At 40.2% G+C, this 26,108-nt stretch overlaps 3 protein-coding genes across 5 annotated transcripts; all 3 read left to right on the forward strand.

The window, feature by feature from the left end:
* Positions 1–204: 204 nt before the first annotated feature.
* On the forward strand, positions 205–2,118 carry spink4 (serine peptidase inhibitor, Kazal type 4). Its single transcript, XM_042427391.1, has 4 exons — positions 205–278; positions 911–942; positions 1,123–1,235; positions 1,956–2,118. Exons 1-4 carry the CDS (start codon positions 227–229, stop codon positions 1,999–2,001), a joined length of 243 nt encoding a protein of 80 aa, XP_042283325.1. The 5' UTR covers positions 205–226; the 3' UTR covers positions 2,002–2,118.
* A 595-nt stretch (positions 2,119–2,713) lies between these two features.
* stra6l (STRA6-like) lies at positions 2,714–12,072 on the forward strand. The gene is made up of 18 exons (XM_042392382.1): positions 2,714–2,780; positions 3,177–3,249; positions 3,903–4,003; positions 4,198–4,328; positions 4,454–4,574; positions 4,738–4,783; positions 4,999–5,124; positions 5,477–5,547; positions 6,058–6,166; positions 6,289–6,442; positions 6,532–6,607; positions 6,739–6,820; positions 8,005–8,053; positions 8,623–8,740; positions 8,851–8,970; positions 9,396–9,559; positions 10,345–10,488; positions 10,660–12,072. The coding sequence occupies exons 1-18, from the start codon at positions 2,740–2,742 to the stop codon at positions 10,899–10,901; spliced, it is 1,968 nt and encodes a 655-aa protein (XP_042248316.1). The 5' UTR covers positions 2,714–2,739; the 3' UTR covers positions 10,902–12,072.
* A 169-nt stretch (positions 12,073–12,241) lies between these two features.
* On the forward strand, positions 12,242–25,998 carry tdrd7a (tudor domain containing 7 a). Of its 3 annotated transcripts, none has more exons than XM_042390947.1 (22): positions 12,242–12,477; positions 13,687–13,905; positions 14,121–14,265; positions 14,630–14,744; positions 14,833–14,925; positions 15,353–15,411; positions 15,680–15,720; positions 15,832–16,002; positions 16,560–17,339; positions 17,601–17,797; positions 17,897–18,086; positions 18,515–18,626; positions 18,823–19,034; positions 19,375–19,509; positions 19,993–20,076; positions 20,535–20,669; positions 20,850–20,960; positions 21,095–21,257; positions 21,509–21,675; positions 22,010–22,203; positions 22,581–22,741; positions 24,994–25,998. In XM_042390947.1, the coding sequence occupies exons 2-22, from the start codon at positions 13,702–13,704 to the stop codon at positions 25,224–25,226; spliced, it is 3,702 nt and encodes a 1,233-aa protein (XP_042246881.1). In that variant the 5' UTR covers positions 12,242–12,477; positions 13,687–13,701; the 3' UTR covers positions 25,227–25,998. The 3 variants fall into 3 exon arrangements, with proteins under 3 accessions (XP_042246881.1, XP_042246897.1, XP_042246889.1); XM_042390963.1 differs by having other exon boundaries at positions 15,356–15,411; XM_042390955.1 differs by lacking the exon at positions 12,242–12,477 and adding an exon at positions 12,628–13,014.
* Positions 25,999–26,108: the final 110 nt, after the last annotated feature.

Genomic DNA, 26,108 nt, shown 5'->3' on the forward strand with positions numbered 1-26,108 from the left:
ACTGACTGAACAGCAGATACAGTGAGTTGAGTAGATGTGTGTGTTGAAATGTGTGATAATGTGCGCTGGTGACTGTGAGTTTCTAGAGTGAGCATGAGTTTGTGTGTCTATTTTCACCTGCTGCGTTCCCACACACACGCGCGCACACACACTCCCACGTACACAAAACAGAAACACAACTCAGAGGTTTCTGTCACTGTAGGTTATTCATCCACCGACATCCATCATGACTGGAAGAGTTGTTCTTCTCGCATTCCTGCTCTTTTGTGTGGCCGCAGGTAAGAAAGACAAAGATAGAAGCTTCACATGAACAATCACCAAACTTTATTTGAGGTATTTGCATTCTAGTTTGGAGGCTGTTATAGAGATTTCAGTCTATGGAGCAGTTTTGAGCAATTACCTGTTTAGATGCATAGTATCTAACATACGGTGCCTATATTTACTAGGAGTTTTTATGTTTTATTGTCTTCCACCATTGAAGCAAAGTAGACTAAATGTGGTTTTTTGACACTAATCTTTTAATGTCAAAGTGAAAACAACTCACAAATAATACAACATACTTGTTTGCACACTTTTTACAGGCACTGTAGAGTGTCATGTACACACATATGTAAAATCATATATACTCTACCTGTATTTATAGTGCATTAAAAGTAATAGATCAACTATATCAATAACATAGACTATGTTAAAATGTGTGACAGGCAGTTTTGGATTTGACGTGTGCTTCATCCCAGTATACTTTTATTAATTCATATCTGTGGATGTATAGTCAGTTGTGCCTGCCTATGATATTTCTTTCTGTATCAGGTGAGTTGCCTCTGTGTTTGCATGTAAGCTGGATTTTATGCGGTGTGGAGTTAATTATTTATGTATTTATGGTTTCAGAAGTAATCTGCTCTATTTGCAGATGTGGAGGAGAACTTTGGACTCATGAGAAAGGTGACACATGGAAGCATTTGACTTGCAAAGTACTGCGGATGCATAGGAAGGTGTTTTATGTATCACTGTGTATGTGTAGAAAATGTATTAATGAGGGAATTATATGGTGAATGAACTTTCTTCTGATGTAATGAAAGAAAGAATATGACACCAGACCCTGTGTGTTTTATGTTATGGCAGCCGTCTTGTCCTAACTTAGAGGAGATCGTGGCGTGTCCTCTGAATCTCGCCCCTGTGTGTGGCAGCGATGGAAACACCTATGCCAATGAGTGTATCCTGTGTGTCCAGAGACAGTGAGTACACACAGCTGTTCCTCTCTCATGGCACTCACACAAGTTCATATCACCTAAGTTGACTTTATGGAGGGAAAAAGTGTCGCCACCTGGTGGTGAAAGAATTAGAAGACACAATACTGAACTCTGGCTGACAGCCGCAGCCAATTCAAATGACTGTTTATTTGTGTTTCATGGGGTCACTAGTGTTTACTGGAAAATGACAGTTACATCTCTGGTGACCAAATACTATTCACATATGTATTGTTTTTGATAAAAAGCACTAGATTTCAGGAGGTTCTTCTGCATTGGTGTTTTCATTCCAGAGAGACAAAAACACTGGCAAGACAAGTTGACAGATTTTTTTTAATTAAATCTACTGAGGGATGATTTGGAGAAATTAATTTTATTTCATGAAGCACAGCTCTTGCTGATGTCATCGCAAACCCTCGTCCAAACCACACAGAAGATGAACAGGAACAATATGACAATCTGTTCTCTGTTTCTATCTCACTCTCTGTTGATATTCTGTCTTGTAATCCTGTAACAAATAGTTTGCTTTATTAAGAATTTTCACTGATGGCTTTGAACACCTAATCTCTAATTGAAGAGTCTTTTTGAGTGGCCTCATTTTCACTCTGCTCTACAGACTCTTGGGGGCGCTCCGTACTGTTCACCTACACTGATATAAAGTTAAAGCTGAGTGAAACACAGAATGTCATGTCATGCTTCCCTTTGCAGAAAAACCAAGATGGACATTTTGGTTGCCAAGGAGGAGAGCTGCTGATCTGCACAGGTGGTGATGTTGTCGCCAAGGTGACCAGTTGGAATCTGATAATCAATCCAACACGGATCTTTGAAATGGATCCCGACTCTCCTAAATGTCTCATTGCCATGAACAATAAAAATCAGCAGTAAACCATCTGATATTTTCTTTTTTTTATGAATAAAATCCAACTCTCACTGAGTCTGATGTTAATATGTCTGGATGGTGTATGTAATAAAAGCAAAACAGATACTAGAAAGTGAAAAATTCAAGAAAAGGGAGCCATTAAATGTAAGTTTTCCAATGGAGCTGATACAGAGAAAGCTAAAAGAAACAAAGGACATGGATTAATGTAACGCCATCAGCATTCCTTTGTAAAGTGAAGGCAGGAGGTGAATGATCGGTTGGTCATCTCCGTGGGAGCTCTAATGTTTACAGTCCTCATACTGAGTAACACAGTGATCAATAATGCTCAGGGGGCATGTGTGTGTGTGTGTGTGTGACAAAGCCAAACTGAGCAGTTGGCAAAAGAAGGAAGGTAGGAAGATGACACAGAAGCACAGAGCAACACGCGGGGAGAGTGGACATAAAAAAAAAAAAAACAGAGGGAAATAAAGTGTTGAATCCTGAGGTCAAAGGTCAAGTGCGTGAGTCACGTGGTTGAAACCCGGAAACGCAGAAGTGGTTTCTGTCACAGTTCACAGTCCCTTCCTTTCTCCTTACAGTACAGCAGAAACAAAGCTTCCCAGACTTCAATGAATGGACTCATCAAGGATGATAAGAAACCAGATGGAACAAGTGTAAGTACAGACTGTTAATTTACGATGACATTACGATCCTGCTCTTCACCTTGTTAGTATCAGCTGTTGGGTGATTATGGTAATGTTACCTGTAGTGTAAGATTGTAGGATTGATTCGAATAGTTTTGAATCAAGACAGTTAACAAGTAAACAACAGTAAACAAGAGCTTACTGATGCATTATGAACTCATATTATTATTAAATGTACGTTTTTTTAACCTTTTTTGATTAGTTCAGTTTAGTCTAAGCCTACTCAGGTCTATCTGGTCCATCTCATCGATTTTAATTCAGTTTAATTTGGTTCCCCTCTATTCTATCTTGTTTTGTGTCCTTTCACTTCAGACCAGTTAAAATACATCATATTACATTGTGTTCATATCGTCACTGTCTCTGCAGGGACTCCACAGTCCAAGACTGTCAAAATGGAATCTCGGTAGACCTCTTCTTTCACTTTTCACTCATTCCAGCGGTAAGTAGTACATCCAATTAACCTGCAATATGAGAACAAGGCTTGGAACAATACTTGCTTTTTTTTAATATCAGCAGCATATATTTACTCATACATGCAGGGAAGTGGCTTTATTTATATGTTCACTATTAACGCTACATAATGATAGACAGGGTCATATAACATATGACACCCTCCGATCTTGCGCAACATGATTTAGCCAGGTAGGACATGTTCCTTAGCCAAGTACGACATGTTCCTGGACCACAATGGTGGACCAACGTGTTCCTGGAACAACAATGGACCAATGTTGGTCCAGGAACATGTCGTACTTGGCTAAATCATGTCGTGCCTCCGATCCTAATAAAACATCTCCACAAAAGACTTTTTATTAATAAAAAAAGTGGGAGTACACTTAAAGAAGAGTGACAGAGGAGGGACAAAATATGCAATACTACATCAGAATACAGTACAACCAGGACATCTAAAGTAACACTAGTAGCAAAATGAATACATGCACAGTGGTAGAACAATTACAATGAATGAGCAGGTAGTTACGGTGGCCTGATCAAGAATACTGTTGAAGCACACTTACATGGCTGTTATTGCACACAATGTGATAGTGTTGTTGCAGTACATGTTTCTATGTGATAAATTGATTGGTCGTCTTCCAGGTGCTGATTGCAGTGGTGCTTTCATTCCTCCAGAAAAGAGCACAGAGACTGACCATTGACCACAAACTGCCGTTCCTGAGGGGACGTTTTGCCATTGTGGTGTAAGTCAATAACAGGAATAAATTGTTACTGTATAGAAATTTCTTCTATGAACATTTTAATTCAGTACAAATGTTGTAATATGCAACTATGTATCTGAACTGTCTAGTTTTTTTTTACTGTATATCAGGCTACTATAAGCAGCCACATTAACCTGAGTTGTTGTTCATGTCATGATGTCATTATTGTTCACCAGGCCTTTGGACACCGTAGGCGGCCTCAGTAACCGTTGGTCCTATGGGTTTGCGTTCGGTGCAGTGTCCACCAGTGTCCTGCTGCTCTTCTCTGAACATTACGTCCCCTTCAACTTCCCAAACTGGGCCAGAGGTGCTCTAACTGGTTACCATTGTTATGTTACTGTATGCTGTCGGCTCTATATTCAAACATAATAACCTTACAGATACAAGAAACAAACACACTGACTGATAATGTTTCCTGACTGTTCTCTTCAGCATTCGTGTACCTGATTGGCGCTTTAGAGGTGGGCCTGGTGAATTTCCCTCTCTTTGCCTGTCTGTCCACACCTTTCAGAATGACTGGGGCTGTGCTGGGAATACTCTACTCTTTGTTCTGGTAAACTTTCATTCATATATGTTAAAACATACAGTATATGTCATAACATTGTAAAACATACATAAAAAATGAAATATTATAATAGTTACTTCGCTAAAAGTAACATAAACACTTCTGAAATATGCAGATATATATATATATAAATGTCTGTGTGATTGTCTAGGATCATCATCACAGCCTGGGATACATTCACCTGTCCAGGTGGTAAGGTAGGTGGGTACTAAACATATCATGAAAGCTAGCAGAAAACTAATGCATTGTGGCTTCCACCTAGCAACTATCTCTGGGTCTCAGTCTGCACTTAAATAAATTAGGCTCTACAAAAAATTTACAAAGATATTATGAAGAGTTGGCTGTTGGTGTTTAGTATGAACATTAATTAAAAATGAATAAATTAATGACTTTATGTCTATGTTTTTGGTAGATTTTGGGTGAATATCAGAAGGTGATTGTCCAGTGGCCCTGCATCGTCTCCCTCATCTTCCTCTTGGGACGATTTATCTACATACTGGTCAAAGGTGTCCGAATACATCTGCAGTTGGAGCAGGAGGTCAGCATGCCTAATGCATAAAATCACTGGCTTTGTATTGCTCCGAAAGTAAAACCTACTACGCAATACAATAAGACAATATGAGATTTAATTTCTCATATATTAAGAAACTTATAGAAAACAGTTTTCTATTAATTTTACTCTACTTTTGTGCTTTGTTTTGAATGTTTTTTTAATGTTACTTTTCTGTTTAATTTCTTTTCTTTAATGTTTTGTTATTTTTGCTGTACACAATATATGCACAACATGCTAAGCATCAGTGACAGAGTTTACATTTTTACTCTCTAAGTGTTCGACAGTTTTTCAAAAAATAGGAACTGTGTGAGGATTAATATGCTCAAACTGCCACCAGAACCCCGAGGAGCTGATTGAACACCAGGTGCAGCATGTTAAGAGACTACTGAAGAAAGCACCGGCATACAGGTAGAATACACACTCACACACATGCGCACCAATGCTGCTTTCAAGTGTTCCTTGTTTAACTGAGGATTTTCAGTTCTTTTGGTTATTGTTCTCTGATTCTGCAAGTTTCCCACAAATCATGTGCACTTTGAACCTTGAGATTATATGAGTGAGATGTGTACAGCATTTATAGGGACTGAGTGTAAGATTCATCACAGTGAAAATGTCATTTGTCAGATGTTATGCTCTATATGTTTATTGCCAAATTTACATTATTGTTGTGTGGTAATGCAGTACTATAAAGGCGGACTTAAAGTCCAAGGTGGTGTGTTCAGCTGTTGCTGGTAAATTCCATGATCCAAGGTGTTGTTATTCCGCTCCTCAACTTCATTTAAATTTTGCATGGCAGAATTTTAAACGATTTATGTCACACAGCTGCCGCAAAACCTCAAACGAAAAGCACTTAAAAGCAGAAAAATGTAGTCAAGGATACACACACACACCCAATGTTTTGAACTGTCTGTGTTGCAGTAAGCCCCTCAGCTGGTTCCAGAGCAGAGTGTATGAGTGGGATCCCTACTTCAAGTTCCCCAACAGGATCATCGGCACTGCCATCATATCCCTTATCTGCCTATATACGGTAAAAACAAAGTTGTGTGTGTTTATGTGTGATCAAATGTCTTATCTACCCACTTTGTTTTGGAAAGGTCTGCATATCAAATGGTACCTATGTACGTATTTGTCTGTCCGTCATCCCTTTAGGTGACTCTGGCCGACTACACTCTCAGTAAAGTGGTTTTTGACAAAGCAGGGGAGTGGAAGGACACACTGAAAAACCTGGTTACCTCCTGTAATAACACTGGAGCTCTGGCAGCCATGATACCACAGCTGGAAAATTTCATATATGTGTCCAGGGGTGAGTTGGTCTACCGGACTATTTTTGATGCTATTGATGATATTATGTGTTCACCAGACACATAATTGTCTTAGTTTCTTCCCTTCCAGAGACTTGGCTAGCTACCACCATCTTTGCTAGTCTCAACTCTGTCGCCTACACCTTGCACGTATTGGCATGTTACAGGTAAAAGCCCTAAAAAATAAGTATCAAAATTGTATTGAAGTTTAAACTCAAACATGTTAGATTAAATTTCCCAATAAGTTATCTAAAAAAACAAAAAAATAAATGAGTCACATGGTGTACTGATGCCACAGGAAACACTTGAAGAGGCTGTGGAAAGGACAGAAGGGTTTTCTTCCTGAGAAGTTTCACAACCCTCGCTCTGCTGCCAGTGTGGTAAGTGACACACACACACACACACACACACACACACACACACACACACACACACACACACACACACACACACACACACACTCCAAAAAATGGAAACATTTTATACTGTAAGATCACAGCAGTGAGCAACAAATGGTAAACAAAAGGTAGGAAGGGAGGGCATTTGCATTCAGAACTTACAGTGTGACACAGTCAAGATCAAGGGTCAACATAGTAAGGGGGTGGGGGTGGGGGGAAGGGAAGGGGCACCCAGACAGATGAAATCAAGGGGCAGGAACAGGAGGGGGTGCTGCATTCAGACAGGATCCAAAAGGTCAAATCAGCAGGGGTCAAAGGCAGGAAAGACACACAGTTGGCATTTTGTTGATCAATGGGTTGTTCCCAGACGTCACTTGATTATCAAGTCTCTACCCAAATGTGTATTTGCTTCTTCAATAGACTTACATTAATTTCCTGGAGACTTAACCCTAACCATAACCAGTACTTGCCTAAACCTAACCCTAACCTTAACCACTGACCCAAAAAATAACATTTTACCAATTGGGGACATGACTTTTGTCCCCCAATTGGACAAGCTGTCCCCAATTAACTGGTTTGATGTCAGAAATTTGTCCCTGAAAGTAGCCTATGACAGACCCACACACACACACACACACACACACACACACACACACACACACACACACACACACACACACACACACACACGCAACAGATGGCAGACAAACCCAGGAAAAATCTGATTTCAATTTGGCACTAAATACTCTGAATCAGCATTCACCAGTGTGACACTGGCCCCCAGTTTAACTGTGTTTCCAGGTCAGGTCATGATGTGTGTCACAGTGTATGATGTACATATTTCCTGAAAATGTTTGGCCACATATTGTAAACCACATGATAACTGTACCCCACCAGCTGCAAAATGCAAAATATTACATGATTATCCGAATTTGGTACTGGCTCTCAGCCTTCTTGATAAAGCACCACAGTGGAAAATTGTAAGTGCTTCAAATATGCAGAGCATGTGGGTACTCTATGCATGTGAACATTTGTGTGCATATGTGGTGGGTGTGAAAGTTTGCATCTCATTCTATTTGGCCTCTCATATTATTGCATACATTAGGTTCACACACACACTTGTCACCAAAAACTAGAAATGCTCAACTCTGTATTGATCTCTGCAGGCTTCCATTACAAGATACTCTGGATGGCAAATAGCGTTTACACTGTGGGGTAAGTGTTTCATCTTCTGAAAAATATGAACAACTGACTATTCTGTACTGTATGCTTTCAAAACACATACAGCAGCTGAGCAAAATAATGTGCATCAGGACATCCTACATTATATAAGGTGACAGAATCACCACTCAAACACCAGCCGCATGATGTGAAAACTGCTTCACATCACAAATTTTTCTCAAAGGATCTCAGTGGAGAGTGTTAGTGTCCAATGGTCTGAGTGTGTTTCAGTGTTTGTTTTCCATCCTTGACAAAAAAAACATTGGAAACCTTCACTACAATATTGTTAAATGTGTTTGCAATAAAAGTTTTATTGAACAATTACAACAGTTGTAAGTGCTCATGTTACGATGTCAGTGAAACTTCCAAACCTGCATCTGCACAGTTGAGCTGTCACACATAATATAATTGTACATTTTGATTTCTGCATTATAAAAATGTAAGATTATAAAACACAATGTACAGTCAGCCCATTAGTGTCAGTAAAGGATTACAACATGAATAGATTATGTGAGATAATTGCAAGAGTGTCTCATCTTTCTTTTTTTTTTTTGTCTCGTTAGGCTACCTGATAGTCCACTTTGTTCAGTTCGTGTTTGCCCTGCTGTTGACATATTTGCTCATTCTTCCTGTAAAGGATGGAATTGTACTGCACATGCTCGCCAACCTTGGCATCATAATGTAAGGCTGCTTTCTGTGTGTGTGTGTGTGTAGATCAATAGATGATGGATGGACTAATGGTAGATGGTTGTATTGATTGATTTTTTTGTCTTTCCTCTTCTGTCTCTCAGTCTGACCATCGGTCTTGTGATAGTCCTGGTGATTCTGCAGATAGTTCTGGTCCAGATTTTCTTCCTCCAGGATAAAATATCTCCTACCGATAAAGGCAAACCTCTGGCTCTGAATAACAGGTCAATACAGATATTAAGTGTGGACCATAAAACCATCCCTGAGACGTCACACTTAAAATCAGGTCCTCTATTTGTCAGCAAACACTAACTTGAAAAGGGAAGTGGTTGTTGAAAAAGGCGAAGCACAGATAGTATTAAATGATTAGCTGAGGACTGTTTGAGGATATTATGTGTAAATCATTTGATGCAATGGTGCTGCCATATAACATGAACTTCCTCACTTAATCAACAGTGCAAAGTAGCTTCAGTGACTTGCTGAAACATGCAGATACAGAAAAAAAAAACATGTGATGGTGTTTTACATTTTGGAAAAACCCCTTTATACCAATATGTCAAATATTAATAGAACAAGTGAACATGATTCAGAGTAAAACTGTTCCGTACAATAACTTGAAATCACAGTTCGCTCTCCCTCTCGCCTTCAGGAAAGCATTCCACTGCTTCAACTACTTCTTCTTTTTCTACAATGTGGTGATGGGGATCGGAAACTGCATATTTAGACTGCTGTGCAGCATTGTGGTGGGAACATGGCTGGTGTCTCGTATAGACCGAACCATTATGCAGAGAGGATATGAAAGCCTGGATACTGGTAAGCTAAACTTGAACTGAAACATAAACTTATCAAAAGTGAATTATTTTTTTTAAGGAATTAACAAGTGCTAGCAAAACATCAATTCTAACTTGAAATAGTGGTAGGGATTATTTTATTGTTACCATTATTTGATGGTGGTAGGTTTGATTACTATAAGGTTTGGTCATATTATATTCATACATTTCATTCCTCCTTGAGGTGCTCGCATCCACAGCATCTTCCAGGAGATGGCAGTATTTCACATCCACGGGCCGTGTTTCTCAAGACAAAATGTCATTTTGTATTTATCCAAAATGATATATTTTGGATAAATAGCTTTATATATAACTGGAACACTGGGTTTAGGAATATGTCAGCCATGAATGTCAGTCAATGATTAATACTAGAAAGAAAGGGGAAAAGACAGAAAGACAAAGAGAGCAAGCACTGTGACAACTTCATCATTATCTTTCCCAAAGACATGATGGATACATGTCAGCAAACAGTGACGACAGTTGGACTTGGATAACAGCTTTAGTCAGAGAAACTACATATAAACCACCCAGCATTCATAAATGTGTTAGTGTTACATATTTGTTCACTTCCTGTTCACCAGGACTTGTAACCGTTTGTTGCTTTTGTCAAGTATGCGTGTAGAGCTTTGGGCTGAAACTTTTAATTCACATGCTGATTAAGTTAATCATCTTCTCTGCTTCTCAAATGTAGATTGTTTAACACTATAAATGCAGCGCTCTTTCTCGTGTATGATGTGTGTATCTAACAGTATTTCCTGCACATTCCAGGTTACACTACATGGATTGGGATGATCTTCGCTGACCATTATCATAACAATCCAGTCATGGTGTGTTTCTGCCAGCTGCTGGTCTCCAACACACTGGCGAGAGACACGGCGTCTGCATACTCCACATTCAGCAACACACCATCTGGTATGTATATATGTGTGTGTATTTGTGGCACTGACATGAACAATCGTCGTCTGCTTCCACCTGTCATCTATTAAATATACCACAGGCTTGTGACCGAAGTAGTATCCTCTATTAAATGACTTTTTTGCATTTATGCACTTATGTTTAACCCTACTACTCTACTTTTTCCAGAATCAGCTGTGAATAGCCGGGCCAGGAGACATTGGGTGTTGCTTTACACCTTACTGAGGAACCCAAAACTGATCCTGCTCAGAAAGCACCACCTCTCCTCATCTTCGTCATTACAGACATCATCATCTCCTCAGTCAGACATAGTGGTGCGGGCTTGTGTCATGGCCTCACAAATGCAGAGCCCCCGAGCAACATCACAGTCACTGCCGGAAATCATAATCACACCAGCAGAAGGCTGTTAAAAGATTTGGATCCTTTTAAAAATATGGGTTGGACACTGTGAGGTTTTCAGTGAGTCTGTTTCAAGGGCTGTAATTTCACAAATGTTTGGTGTGAAATTGAAAAGTGAGTGAAAATGATGTTATTCGTCCCAAAAATCTATTTCAACTGCCAACATTTCTGAGGAAAAGCAGCACTAACGTCAAACTGACAAGATATAATGTAGTTGATGGGTCAACAGTCTCTGACCTCAGAGGCAGCGTTCATCCTTAGTAAGTTCCTCTTTTGGGATTTTACTTTAAGATATTGTGAGAACCTCTATCACAGATTGATCGTATGTATCTTAAAGAATTTGTGTTGTTGTCTGGAATAGGATTTTATTCACTCTCATCTAGTGTTCAGACATCAGTACATGTTCTGTCTGTCGCTGAATGATCTGAACAAAAGTATCAGGGTGTGTTGCAGCACTCACAAATACCAGCAACATACAGTACATTTCTCTGCTGATTTACTATTTGGTGACACTTCTACATCTCAGATTCTTCTAAATAGGCAAGAGTCTGACTAACAACTAGGAGGTGATCAAGTGGCTTCTCAAAAAAAAGCTTTTCTATTTGACAAATTGTTTGTAGTTATATGCGGCTGTGATTTGAGGGAGATCAAAGCATTTGGTTTCTTGTTATAACTTGTCTTTTGTATTTTGATATGTTGTAAAAACGCATAATTTCATTTAAAGTAAAATGTGGACTTCTGTGCAGTATATAGACACAGTCAATGTTAACTATGAACCTTTGTATAATCACATTTACCTCATTAACATCTATTCTAGAAATGGATATGGTGCACTACCACTGGCCATTTTCAGTACCAATAATGTTTATTTTGTTTTAATTTTATCAGAATTATGTGACAATAGTTGTCATTCTTGGATTGTTAAAATGTAACTGTTAATATGTGACTTTATGCAAAGCTGATGTATATTCTCATGAAACCTTTGTTGGTGGATCATAGTGGTCCTGTAGGCCAAATAAGAAGAACTCTACATATGTATTAGGCCTGTGCAAGCAAAAGAGAAAACGGCAAACTGTACTTCATAGTAGGAAGTTGTAAATATGGCTTTGCTGCACAATCAAATGCTTTCAGTTAGAAATTAAAACACAATGGTCAAAGCTAAATTGGTGTGACTGACTTAAAAAGTGTAGAGGGGATTTTAATTCCTGTTTTAAATATTTTATAGCTGGCTAAATTCCCCATACATCCATTTATTTGCCCGGTTTATAAGGTCAATTAGGTGCGTTTAACTTGAACTCTAAGATTTCCGACTGCACTTAAAGCAGCATATGTTCGCTATTTGGCCACACGTCAAATAAAGCTAATCCGATGCCTTAAAAGTGATGCATTTTGCAAGCGAAACGTTTATTGGATATATGTGAGGAGCATATAAATTCATAATAATTCACATTCATGCTAAATACATAAGTTATATGCCAGAATAACAGCTAACCGGTAGTGAGTGTGAACTTGTGGGCGTGAACGTGTTCATGAGTTTGAATGCAGCGGACGGAGATCCACACTCGACAGATTGGCTAGTTAGTATAGGTAAGTCACTCATGGAAATGCAATATCCTGTCATTAAATTTGAGCCAACACAATTGCACATCGTAGATAATGTTGGCTAGTTTGTAAAAGGTCAATTGTGGGGCGAAATATTAAACTTTGCTTAATCTGCAATTGAATTACCGTGGACTAACAGTTAGCTAACGTTAGCCGTTAGCCAACTCCCACATTACCTATCTGTCGGACAGCCAACAGCCAATTTAGTAGGTAGAAGTCCATTATCGGACAAGTCCTTCAGTCAGATTCCACGCTACGTAGCAACATCTTAACGTTTTATCACATGGGAAGTAGACGTACAAAAAAACAAAATATATGGTTTTAGGCACACTCAATCAAGTGTGTCTCATTTTACACCGCCTATATCCATTAGTTACGTTATTTGTGTAAGAGTCTGATATTGCTTGAGACAGAGAAACGATAAGGCTAATTGGATGTTGTGGCGGGTAACGTTAGAAATGTAACGTTAGCAGTTAACACCGTTGTATTTTGTCAGCGAACTTGACACGAATTCAAGCTAAGGTAAGTTGATGTTACCTAAAATTTTTTTCCTTAAATCCGACTAAGTGGTTGTGGTAGAGGGTTAACTGTTTCTTTCTGCAAATATTTAATCCAGCAAAAAGGATTTAAATTAAAATATCTCATTTGGAAACTGTTTTTGGCTTGTCTTCTGAACAGGATAGTAACTAACGTTAATGTGAAACGATACTGATCGAAATGAAGTGGAGGCCAGAGCCTGTCACCCAAAAAACTTTGTTTCTTTCTTAGTAATTTGGTAAATGCAGAAAACAACTCATAATTGCAGCAATATTTTCCAGAATTGGGTTGTCCCTTTGTTTTTAAAGTCACTAAACAATGTTTAAGTACTTTTTTGAACTCTCCAAACTGTAAAATACAACCACAAAGACCCAATGATAGTGGCAGCATTTTACTGTATATTTGGTGTTTCGAAGGTAAAGTAAAGAGAAATGTGGCTCAGATAGGCTGGGTGTGCCTATAATTGAAATACAACAAAACTCAATGACAGTAAAACAAGAACACACTTCTCTGGAAACACACTTTTCACAGGGGTGATATTTACAACAAATAGCACCTTTATGATTTGACAAGGCTGATCACTCCCTCGGGTGATTCTAATGCACTGTTGCATTTCTATATCCACTGATTTTTATTTCTGTATTGTTTCTGTTACAGCGTGTATTTACCAGGATGTCGGACAGCGAGTCTATCAAGAAAATGTTACGGTCTGTACTCCAGTCTAGCAAGGCTGGCGTGTCTATTAACAGCCTCCAGTCAGAGTACCGATCACTGTGTGGAGAGATCATCCCTCTGAAGAAGCTGGGCTACCTAAAGTTGGAGGACTATCTCCGAAGCATCCCTTCTGTGGTCCGCCTGGAGTACCGCATGGGTGAGGTAAGGGCTGGTTTTATTACTAAGCCTTATTATTAAGGCCACCGGCGCACCTAGTAAGTAATTTACGTAGTCTGACTTGGTGTGATTGCTTTTGCACACCTGATGTTTCATATATCTGAACATTATTACTTAAGTATATTATTAAAAAATTGTGTAAAGTAGGGCTGAGAGACTTGTACATGGTAATAGCAAATTTATCTGAATCTGCTCTGCAGTTGAAATGCTTCGCCGCAGTGTGTCAGGAAACGGCCCACATCGCTGAACTGGTGGCAAAGCAGAAGAGTTCCAAAAAATCTGGTCGCTCCCAAGTCGTCAACTGCAGGATGAGATTCAAACCCTCCAACCCGTACATGCTCAATGGTAGGACACACTTATCGCTTGGAACACACAGCTTTGTCTTTTAAATCATAACTTTTAAAGAGGTGTATCCCAGGCTGTCACAGATTGTTTGAGAAAGTCTCAGATTTATTTTTTTGTTTATTCCCCTCCTCGTAGGGCGATAAATCCTAGAGCAAGTAGGGTTTCTGTTCTAGGATTAAGAGGCATAAACCAGCTGGCCCTCCTCTCAGCCAGAGTTGGACACTGTCAGATTTGGTGAATGATACTGATGTTTAAAATTCATTTAACAGACCAGCCAAAGAGAGAGAGAGAAATGTAAACTGTGCATGGGTGATTAAGAGAGGGGAATTACCTGACCTATTATCCTTCCTTTTTATGCTTTCAGTGAGGCCGAGGTCCTCTCTGCGCCAACCCTCAGCTAGTGGTGCTTCAAACTGGCCAGCGAGCCACCCTCGGCCCCATGGTGGCTACAGAGGATTCAGTGCCTCAGGAGATTACAGGTAGATATTATAAGTATCTGCTGAAATGATGAGCAGTAGCAGCACTCTCTAAACTCTAAAACAAATGCTTGTGTTCCCCAAATATCAGGCAGTTGGACCAAAGATTAAGCTCCATCACCCCTGTTGAACACAGACAACCAGCTGCTCAACAAGCTGTGAAACGATGCATCATCCCTGACAGGTGAACATAAACATGTGGACAAACCCCAAACGTAGCTGAGCCTAAACCTGGTTGTTCTATATCTAGCAGTAATTGTATTGTTTGAGTCAAATATAAATATTACAATGCTAACAATTATTTTATGATTCTCAGGTCTTAGATATTTATCCATGGGATATTATTTATCATAATCAGGAATGTGTCCACATTTTTCACTCGCATATGAATTGAAAAAGAGGACACTTGAAACATTAAAAACATGTGTTTCAAAATCTGGCAAGCCATTAGTTGGGTATTTTGAGATCAATATAAAGGAGCACAAAATGTTTGGACAGTCTGGAATTGACCAACCTGATTAGCGTATTATTGTTTTTTTGTAAGTGTGCAATGAATGACAGTGTGTTACTGTGAAAAACACATTATGCCTAAAGGATTGTTATGTTGCCAGCAGGGAAGAGAAGAGCTTGGCAAATTACCAGAAGCCTAGGGGTATGAGGCACCTTCTAGGTTTGTATCCTCATCAGTGTTTCAACTTTTTGGATTCCCTTTTGAGGGGGGTGGGTTGTTAAAACGTTAGAACTATTCTGAATGGCATATTTTAGAATGTTTGACCCACTTCTCATTTAATATGTCAGTGTGTTTGACACTTTGACACTGCCTCTGCTCAGTGACAGTCAGAAGATATATTGAAATATGAGAATCCGATCAACTAAAAACCACTCTATAACCTGCTGTGCGCTGTTTTACTGATATCGGCACTTGTTAACCTTCACAGAGGAGCCCCCTGAACAAGTCTCCAAACCCAACTGCTCTCAGGTACAGAAAAACAGTGCATTTTGTGTCGTCATAATTACATTCCTATCATGAATTACATTCCTATCATGAGCTGTGCTTCAGTGATCAATCATGTGAAATTCCTCCATGCAGTCTGGTGTGTATGACCTGCAGCAGGAACAGAGCAGAATAACTCAGCTATTGAAGAAGTTCTGCAGTGGACTCTGGATGTCAAAACTACCAGGGGTCTACAGTGATATGTTCAATGAGACGCTGCACCCTCAGGTGCTCATAGATCTAGAAAAATGGGCAGACACTTGTATGGTGAGTCTTTCAATTGTAGAAACGCAGCCCTTAACCCTTTTTAGACATTATAACTATGGCGGCCACCTCATATTCTTTAGAGCGGCTCTTTTTATATCTCTCGTCACTGAGAGTCTGTTTTATCTTATATGTAAACAAAGTAAGTGTGAAGGCTGATACAAACTTTCACATCTGGCCTTTAGGTAATAAAAAAAAAATTACATTATTTGAATACACAAGTCTGTGAAGGTAGTTGATAGGTTTTAAGTAGCAACACTGTTTTCCAAATACAGTTGGTGGTTCCATCAAAGGTTTTTTCCAGTACCTGTCTGGAGAGCATTTTAATAGGGTAATCAAAACGTATGCGCCCTTTTACCTCAGGGTTCAGGCCATTTACTTAAATGCTGGACTAAAGCTCCTTACCTAGAGAAAACAGTTGTGATTGACCAACAAAAGATACTTTTCTATCTAAAAAGTAGTTAATTAGAGTAGTTAAGTAGTTTTCCTCCCAGCCTTTGCAAGAATTGAAAAGATTTGAAATCTCTTCTCTCTGTTTCTTGCTCATCTGGCCTTCACAGGTGGAGCAACCTTCTAGCACAAACCGAGCTGATCGCCTGATTTACCCTCCTATGCTTCCCAAGCTCTCGACCGTCCCTAGAAACAGCAACCCTCCAAAATCACCCACAGATTCAAGCACCATCACCACACTCACTTCTTCACCTCCCTCAACGCCCGAGCAACCTCCCTCCCCTCTCTCCTCTCCCCCTGCTCCTAAACCTAGAGTTTCCCCCGTAAGCCCCTTGGCTAAGCCCACATTCATTTTCCCTCCACAACCTGTTGCTTCCTCTTCAGGCAAACTGTTGTCTCCAGTCTCGTCACGCAGCCCTGTCCACAACCCAGCTCTTGTTCCCCAGCTGGCCCCATGTGTCAATCTCGCACTCAATGCCAACGGCGGATGTAAAGATAATCATCACTCTCCTACAGCGACCCTCAACCAAAACCCTCAGCCGTCAGCCCCTACCTGGACTTCCCCTGCAGCAACCAGCCCTCCAGCGTTAGCTTCCTCCCTCCAACCTGGCCCTGACATTTTACCGCTTTTGAAGGTCACTTTCTCCCCTACCTCCAAATCTTCCCCTTCTCCTCCCTTAAAATCTTCTGCCGCTGTCGTGTCAGCTGATGTGCGTCTAAGACTAAAGGAGCTTCTGGTCAAGTACAATCATGGTCTGTGGGTCCACGCTCTGCCCAAACTCTTTATGGACACGTACAAGACGCCGTTCCCTGAACATGTTCTGGACAATTTATCTCTTTTGCTGGATATATGCACTGTGGAGTACCCTCTGGCACATGACAAGAAGAAGGTAAGTGAGTGTGCCTGTACCAGAGATAACACAACCTGCAAATTAAGCTAGTCATCAACAGCAGTGTGAAGGCACCATGGAGAGTACATCTTTTCTTACCCTCACGGCTCACTTGGCTCAACACTAACACTCATACTTGCCAGTAACAAGTGAACCTTGCTCTCGGATAAGTGATAGGTTGGAATGATGATTGGTGTAGAGAAAACAGGGAATACTCCAACTATTAATGTGCTTGTCGGTGATGTACTTTGCTGTGGTCAGGCCATCCTGTATAACTCCAGCAGAGCCGATGTGGAGGCCGCAGACAGCCAAGACAGCCAGCAGTGCAGGAACCATCCCCTTCCCTCTGGTCTCGAGGTTCTGAACCCTGTGATTCCTCCCTGTCTAGTTCTTCCCTCGGAGCAGTACCCCTCTGTGCTGATTACTGAAGCCAAAAGCAGCAACACTGTTACTATACGGTAGGACACATCACCCTTGCTCACTCAAAACAATGTTACACTTGAGTGTGCACAGATTGAGAAATGCTTAAAAAAGAAAAATGTGGTCTCTGTATTCAGGTATGTAGGTGAGAACTATTCCCATGCCCAGGAAGCCATGGAAGACGCCATGCGCTCCTTCTATAGCCAAGGCTCCTCCCACCATCCTCTATCTAACCCTCTTGTTGGTCAGCTGGTAGCAGTTAGAGGGGAGGACGGAGATGAGATGGCCAGAGCTCAGGTCACTGAGATCACCCCTATCAATGTCAAGGTAACTCGTTCATTTAGTTGATTATTAGGTTGATAATCTGTATGATTATGTGATTATTTGCCAAATGGTTGGCATCTGTGTTGAAATGTGTAAAGGCAATACAGACCAGTGCGCATAGATCTCATTGACATGAGCTGCTAAAGTCATTCTGTCAGATAAAGTAAAGATTTGTGTACTTTTGAATCAGGAATGCTCTGTTGACAAATCCTCATAGACAGAAACTTGTAATTGCTACCAAAAGTATAGAGGTCTAAAGATTGATGACTTGAATGGGGTTAACACTTCTACATTCTTTTTTAAGGGTGTGAATACTTTTTTATAGGCATGTTATGGTGAATTTGGTTTAGAAATATAGACTTTGGAGGACTCGGCCCATGAGCTGGCACACAGCTTATGACTGTCTTTTATGCTGTCCTTGATTCTGCCAGGTATACTATGTGGACCATGGCGTCTCTGTGGACACTGTTGCAACCAATCTGCTGGAGCTGCACCAGGACTTCCTCTCTCTGCCCTTCCAGGCTACTAATGTCAGGCTTGCAGGTATATGAGAAGGAAAAGTGTTTTTTTTTTTACTCATCTGATGTCACTGAAAGCACAAATACTCCACAACACAACAAACATATTCTGTAAATAAGGGAGAAAATGTTTAGTTTGATCGGTCAGTGGGCACTAATAGCCCTGCATCTCTTGCCCTTTATCTCCCTCTTCTTTCCATCCTTCATCTTCCTCCTCCTAGGTCTAGAGGCATTCAGCTCCCATCCATTGGTGCTTTCCTCCTTGGACAAGTTGGCAGTTGGGAAGATTTTGCTAATGGAGACATTAGAGCCTTGTCAGCAGAATGAGATGCCTGTGGCAGTGCTGTACGACACCTCGCAGGATGATGATCTCAACATCAACTCCACCTGCCTCAAGGCTCTACAGGACGAGACCATGAACAACCCTCTCACTGTAAGTGTAGTGTCATTAACTACATGCATAGTGTGATGCATGAGACCAAGCAGAGCCCTCTGTTAAAATAACAGTTTTTATGCTTATAGAGACAGTTTCTCATGTTTTTTCATTTTTCTTGACATCATCTGTACCAGTGAGTGGTGCTGTTGTACTGTTCTCATATTAGTCTGTCCTGTCCCAACAGCAGCCAATCAAGTTTTATGAAAACTTAAGAATGTGCAGGTTTTTCATTCATTTGGATGAGAAGCAGCTTGTCAGCTCTGTATGGGACTGCCAGGTTCTCGGTGTTATCAATTTTCCCTGTGTTATGCAACGTTAATCTGTCTGTTGCCTGTAGGTAAATGTTACCTATCAGGACGTGTGTGTCACAAATGTGTGTGTAGATGGCATCATCTACTGCCAGCTGCCCTCCAGAGGAATTGCCAGACTCAGCAAGTTACTGGAAGAAACAGAGGCCTTCTTCATCTCACAGGTAGACAAGACTTTCAAGTATCTCCATTTACCCCTTGCACTTAAAGGTCCAGTGTGTATGATTCAGTGGCATCTAGCAGTGGGATTATACACTAATTTAAACATACTTATGAATATTATATTCCATTTCTGCCAAGTCTGTTCTGCTAGATGCCACTAAATCCCACACACTGGACCTTTAACAGTGCTGTAGAACATTCTAGGTTTGTTTGAATTTACCATTTTGACTCATTTGATGTTATCATAATTACAGTAAGTTCACTTAATTGTATACCACTTAGCAAATGGTAGTTGAAAAGTGATGTGATAAAAGCAGGGATATCTTCATCCAGATGTTTTTGGAAAGAGCAAGCCATAACTATATCACAAAGAATATTAGTGCTGCACATCTCACACATTTTTTCCACACTACAATCTGTGATGTGAGACTAGGTATCTCTCTTTATACGGCTGATGGACTTGTGCCTGTAATTGTTCCTAACAGATGACGCCTGAGTCCTTGGTTTCTAGACCCTTCACTGGCAAGTTCTGTCTGGTTCGCTACAAAGGAAAATGGTCCAGAGTGGAGGTAGGAACAGAGCTGGGATGACCACTCTTTCTCAGCTTTGTAAACCACGTTTTTATTGTCAATTTGAAGTACACTCACAGCACAATAGAAGAACAATAGAGCAAATCTGTGCAGGTTGTTTAAAAAAAACCTGGGGGGGGGGGATTTTTTTACACAGCTTGATAATGACTATCGCAGAGATACTGACTTGATTCTACTTGGCTCACACTTCCCTCAGGGACATAATTTCTATGTTTAAATTAAAGAGAAGAGATATACTTTGTGAATTGTCCTTTGATAATCAGGGTGCAAAATTAACTTTTTTTTGTCCACTGGCCAAATGGCTAGTGAATGTTCAAATTCACTAGTGAAGCAAATCTACCAGCCACTTGCATTAAAGCTTTTGTACTGTTAACCAAACAGTTTCAGGTCATTACTGTTTAATACCCCCTCCTGTGTGTTGCTGCCCTTGTGTATAGATCACCAACCTGTACGGCAACAGAGTGATGGAGATCCTCCTCATCGACTTGGGTGTCTCAGCAACTGTAGAGGTCACTGAGCTCCGAGAGATCCCCCCTCTTTTCCTCAAAGACTTCACCATCATCCCACCACAGGTCAGTTGTTTGTGTGTGTGAGGATTTTTGATACATTGTCAATGTGAGATTTTGTTTTGTAGAACATGTCTGTCATAGGGTTGCAGATCAAATTTTTGTGAAACTATCTAACAGCAGTTATATGATAAAGTAGCTGTTTGCAAAGGTGTACAGTCTCTCGTGTGTTCTTGCTTTCCTCAGGCTATCAAATGTCATCTGGCTGACCTCACAGTTCCAGAGGGAGATTGGCGTCCAGAGGCCGTACTGTGGGTGAAGGAGGCTGTCCTGGGAGCTGAAAACTGTAAAATGAAGGTAGCTTCTGTACCATAAAGTTAAGCACACAACTAAGTTATGTTTATCCCTACAAATGGAGTCTTGTTAGAGAACTGCCTGATAGATGAGGTGAGCAGTTGTTTTAATGACACAGGTTATCAAATCATTTTTAGATCTTGAAATTAGACCAGCACAAAGGGGACAGACTGGTCCACATGTACCTGTTCATCGGTGCTAGCAGTCAGGAGCTGGACAAGAGCATCAACCATCAGCTGGCCCAGTCAGAGCTGTGGCAGAAACTCACAGCTCAAAACAAAAACACTAGTGTGGATACAGGTAATACAGCTCAAGACCAGCAATCAAACACAAAGTTAGCACACATGAACAAGTCTGTCCAATCTTTTTTGAGTTTTCCTTGTTCCACAAACTGTGTGAAGTCAAAGTTTTAGGACAGTGAGACATTTTTTTGTATTGAAGCACACATTGACAGAGACATGAAACACTGACTATGAGGTTAAAGCTTTAATTTGAGGGTGTTTTTCATTGTACTGTTTTTGTTTTTTTGTTTGTTTTTTTTCAAATTCTAGGTCTCAGTGCTCTAGTGGAGAAGTTGACTCTCAGTCCTGTTCGGAACGCCGCTATCAAGGACTCAACTCAGACTCACCACAGAGCAGATGAATCACCTGTCCAAGATACAACCACCAAAACTACGATGCAGCCACTTCCACTGCCTCCTCCACTGGAGCTTCCCCTGGTATGTGGGGAAGGACAAACTCTCTCTAGGGGCTTACGATTCATTAAAGAAATCATTTTATTCTTTGGTGAATGACAATTCCTAATAAACAGTGCATGTAGCAAATGCAAGAAGTATAATTAAAATACATTTCATTTTTCCCACCATTATCTAACAATAAACATTATTGACTTAGTTTATCTTGTATTATTTACAAAATACACACAGTAAAATTAACAGGACAATAAAACAGGTGTATTTGATACTAAATACAATAAGCCTTGACTACAGTTAAAGCAATATCTACTGAAGTGTGGACATGAATGATGATATCCTCCTTCTCCTCTACTTTTAGCCTGGTGAGAATATAGATGTGTTTGTGCCAGCTGCCTGCCACCCTGGTTACTTTGTGCTGCAGCAGTGGCAGGACCTGCATAAGCTGGTGGTGTTGATGGGGGAGATGATGCTCTACTATAACCAGATGTTGAAGACCACCACAGCCACACACATTCAGAAAGGAGACGTCTACGCTGCCAAAATAGACAAGAAGTAAGAACACACGACTACTGCAGCAGTGTGCTCGATCCCTGAAACAAAAATCAGCTACGTTAGACTTATCCTCCATCACGGACTTCATGTTGTCATGGTTACATGTCTGCAGACTCATTATGATGACCATAATAAGTCAAGAACGACATTATAGAAACTTCATAGTTAAAAAGTAGATGATCTCATTAGATCTTGGGGCACTTGGCTGTATATTTTTATATATACAGCCAAGTGCCTTACACACAGGAAATTTTTAATGTTATGCTTTAGTGTATGGAGTTCATATTAGTAGCACTCCTTTCTTATGTGAGGATAGTGCTGCTTTTGTGCATCACACAGTGCTCCAGTCAGTATAACCAGTACCTCCCTCTACCTAGCTGGCACCGCGTACTGGTGAAAGGCGTTCTGGCCAATGGGCTGATTTCCGTCTACGAGTTGGACCACGGCAAACATGAACTGGTCCGCAGTACTCTCCTCCGGCCCCTGATAGAGGAATTCAGACAGCTGCCCTTCCAGGCCATGACGGCACAACTGGCAGGTGAGTTTGAGGATCATTTTCCAAATTAATTAAACAAATTATTTGTGTAATTTATTTGTCAATATTCAATGAGCTGGATCCTTCTGTGTTGGTTTGTTGCTTAAAAACACCATTCTCATTCCAAGCTTGTTTTAATGTTGCGTTGATATAATAGTCCTTCCAGGAAATTGCGATTTTGTGATTGCAATAATTAATCTCTGCAGTATATGAGAGCTTGCAACTTTTCCACATGAAACGGCCAAATCAACAGACAGCTTGTGCTTTTGACCGATTGTCTCCTTTCGTGTTGTGGTAACTTCATCGTAGTGTCATGGCAGCTCGTATTCAGCAAGGAGTCAGGCGCACATTCAAGCAGAAGATGAGGTTTGCATTCAGTTAGTCAGAAGAATACAAGTCGATATGTTGCTCAGACAGCAAAGATGGACACACTTTGGATATGAAACTAAACTTTTATGTTCATGCATTTATTTTAACGGTATTATTGACTGCTTTTATTTGGTTCTAACGTTGAGGTGAAAGTTTATTTACTGAAGGTTTAATTGAACTCAAGTACAGTATTTTCTTTTTTGTATAACTTTGAGCCCACAGTTCTCATGTTCAGAAAATACATTTAAAAATTAGCACTGAAATATAGTTGTTTCAGTGATATGCAGTATGCTTTTTATTGAAGGAAGTGATGACATGACTTCAATGGTAGCAATTTTTCCCAGTTCCTGCAGAGCATATAAAACATTGCAAATTGTATTGCAATTTTTATAGAAAAGCATCTGCAAAGTCAAGTATTTTTGGCTGCAATAATCACAAAAAAACTCCACGAAATCCTGGAGGGACTGATTTAAGGTTGACTGCATGTGTATGGAAGTGTGTTTATGCATTTATATACAAAGTGGCGGGAGCTTTCTTGTCCCTCGCAAGCCTGAGCCTAGAGTTGAGCACATCATTTACATAGTCAGCAGTTACAGTATATAATACTAACATAACTCTGTTCAGCTCTTTGCTGGAGGGGTTTTGTTTCTCTACCTTCCTCTTTAAAATACTCTAAAGGTGTATGATTGGATTCAGGTTTGGGGACATATTTGCCAGGTCATAGTTTTCACTTTTTTCTTCTTTTTTTTTCTTCTTTAAAACCTTTAATGTGATTTTTGCAGTGTGTTTGGGATCATTGTCATGTTGGTAAAATTTCTGTCCCACCAACCTTCTTGAGAATACTACTTATCTTTTCATTCAGTATTTGGGTATACAAACTTGATTCATAGTGCCGTCTATAAATGTCATCTCCCCTACATCTATCACACTCATGCAGTCCCACATCAGCACGCTCCCACCTCCATGTTTCACAGTTGGTACTGTGCTGTCACTGCGGTATTCCTGACCAGGTCCAAGCCAAACATGCCGGACCCCATCTGATCCAAACCAATTTATTTTGGTTTCATCTGACCAAAGAATGTGCCACCAGTATTCATCAGGCTTCTTTTCATGTTCTTTGGCAGAGTTTAATCTTGCAGTTTTTTGCAGCATCATCCGTAGAGGTTGACTTCCTGCAATGTCCTTCACACTGTCTGAGCAGTCACTGAAACACCAGTTTCCACAGATAATCCTCGTGCCAAGTCAGAAGCATTTGCCCGTCTGTTTTTCAGTGCAAGGTTGCACAAATACTGTGTTATTGGTGTTATGGGTCCTCCTGTACCTCCCAACCACTGCTGCAACTGTGCTCTGGCTTCTGTCCAGTGTCCTACTGATGATCTTGTACCCTCTCCCATCTTTATGAAGTCTCACAATCTGGTTTCTTTACCATGTGGAGCCATATTGCATGAGACACATCCAGGCTAAATTGAGAAAGTTGTTGTGTTCACAGGTTCTTTTATAACCTTGTTCAGGCAATTAGTCTTAAATGGAAGTCAAGTGTAATCACTTTTGTTGCACTGAGGTTGTACTTTGGGGCCTGTATTTTCAATTTAGTCTATCTAACCTGTTTGTTTTTAATTATAAATAAGATCAAATACCCTACACTTCACACTAAAAACACTACAATTATTGTACGATGATGCAATTTTGAATAATTTAACATTTTAGTGATATTGCACAGGGGTGTACTCTTATATACTGTATTTTCTCACAATGCCACATAACAGTGAATTTCAAAACATCAGCAGTGAGATGGGAGGGAAGTTTTGAATTTAATCAGTTTGATCACCCAACATTCAACTCCATATCTGTCAACATGTCAGCTGTTTGTCTTGTCCGTCCTGCAGGTGTGACGCAGCACCAGTGGTCAGAGGAGGCCTCCATGTTATTCAGGAACCACGTGGAGAAGCGAGCACTCGTAGCCCAGGTGGAGAGCGTGCAGGACGGGTCAGAGGTCAAAGGTGAGGTGTGGGAGCGCAGGTTGACGGTCTACCTGGTGGACACCGGATTAGAGGACAGGGACCTTTGGATTCACAGCATCATGGCCGACATCGGTGGTGAGCTGTCTTCTGCTGCCTAGGACGTGTGGTCTGGCGCGGCGGGGAACTAACCAGCAAGCAGACTCTGTGACTTAGTCCACCTCCCAAAACGTATTTTGAACCAGCAACTGTTCTTTTCCTGGTTCTTCTCATTTTCTAAACACAGTGAAAGTGCTCAGTGAACTTTTTGTTCGTTTTCAACGTTCTGGATCTCTCTCCCATTCAAAGACTGAAAAGAAGCTCTCTTAATTTACAGGCTGCAGGCATGGGTCTTGTGTATATATACATGTATATAGATATTGTTTTGTTGAGGAGTTATTTTTTCTGAATTTATGGACATTTACATTTGAGGACTGGCACAATCGAATGCAGTTTTCCTCAAAATTTGAGGAAGAAAGATGGAAAAACATTACACACTATTAAATGTTACTCTTGCCAGTCATTCAAGTGATCTTTCTGAAACAAACCTAACTCACTTTAATTCATCAACACTTTTTCTGTTCTTTCATTTGAAGTCATCTGTGTGTTGCATGTTTTGTATTTGTATTATTTATGAATCTTATTTCCACATCTAACTTGTTTTTTTTATGCGTGCAGTGTTGTGGCTCATTTGTGTATTTATACTACATGTTTTACATGAATCCAACTGAAATGGCAGAACTGCATTAACCTACATAGTTCAAACTTCACCGATGGGAATGCCTCCTTATATATTTTTCTGTGTTACTCGGGCAAAATAATAATTTGTAATATTTCTAGTGTTGTTTTGACATGTAAAGCTGTTGACGAGTTCTATTAAAACATGCAGCTGAAGGACGGTGCACTTTCACTGAAAGCCAATAACTTGTTTTAAAAATGACACTTAATACTACTCCACTACATTTCAGATCTTATCCAATAATGTAATATATACATCCAATATA

The sequence above is a fragment of the Thunnus maccoyii genome, chromosome 2 (genome assembly GCF_910596095.1).
Source record: "Thunnus maccoyii chromosome 2, fThuMac1.1, whole genome shotgun sequence".
Classification (NCBI taxonomy): Eukaryota; Metazoa; Chordata; class Actinopteri; order Scombriformes; family Scombridae; genus Thunnus; species Thunnus maccoyii.

What these genes read in the sequence shown, in the direction of transcription:
- tdrd7a (XM_042390947.1), top strand. Translation starts at nt 13,702, where the DNA reads ATGTCGGACAGCGAGTCTATCAAGAAAATGTTACGGTCTGTACTCCAG. An exon ending in TCACCCCTATCAATGTCAAG is followed by an intron (nt 18,087 to 18,514) that starts GTAACTCGTTCA and finishes TGATTCTGCCAG; the next exon opens with GTATACTATGTGGACCATGG. An exon ending in GCTGCCAAAATAGACAAGAA is followed by an intron (nt 22,204 to 22,580) that starts GTAAGAACACAC and finishes CCCTCTACCTAG; the next exon opens with CTGGCACCGCGTACTGGTGA.
- stra6l (XM_042392382.1), top strand. Translation starts at nt 2,740, where the DNA reads ATGGACTCATCAAGGATGATAAGAAACCAGATGGAACAAGT. An exon ending in ATCTGCAGTTGGAGCAGGAG is followed by an intron (nt 5,125 to 5,476) that starts GTCAGCATGCCT and finishes AACTGCCACCAG; the next exon opens with AACCCCGAGGAGCTGATTGA. An exon ending in CTCGCTCTGCTGCCAGTGTG is followed by an intron (nt 6,821 to 8,004) that starts GTAAGTGACACA and finishes TGATCTCTGCAG; the next exon opens with GCTTCCATTACAAGATACTC.
- spink4 (XM_042427391.1), top strand. Translation starts at nt 227, where the DNA reads ATGACTGGAAGAGTTGTTCTTCTCGCATTCCTGCTCTTTTGTGTGGCC. An exon ending in GCTCTTTTGTGTGGCCGCAG is followed by an intron (nt 279 to 910) that starts GTAAGAAAGACA and finishes CTCTATTTGCAG; the next exon opens with ATGTGGAGGAGAACTTTGGA. An exon ending in ACTTTGGACTCATGAGAAAG is followed by an intron (nt 943 to 1,122) that starts GTGACACATGGA and finishes ATGTTATGGCAG; the next exon opens with CCGTCTTGTCCTAACTTAGA.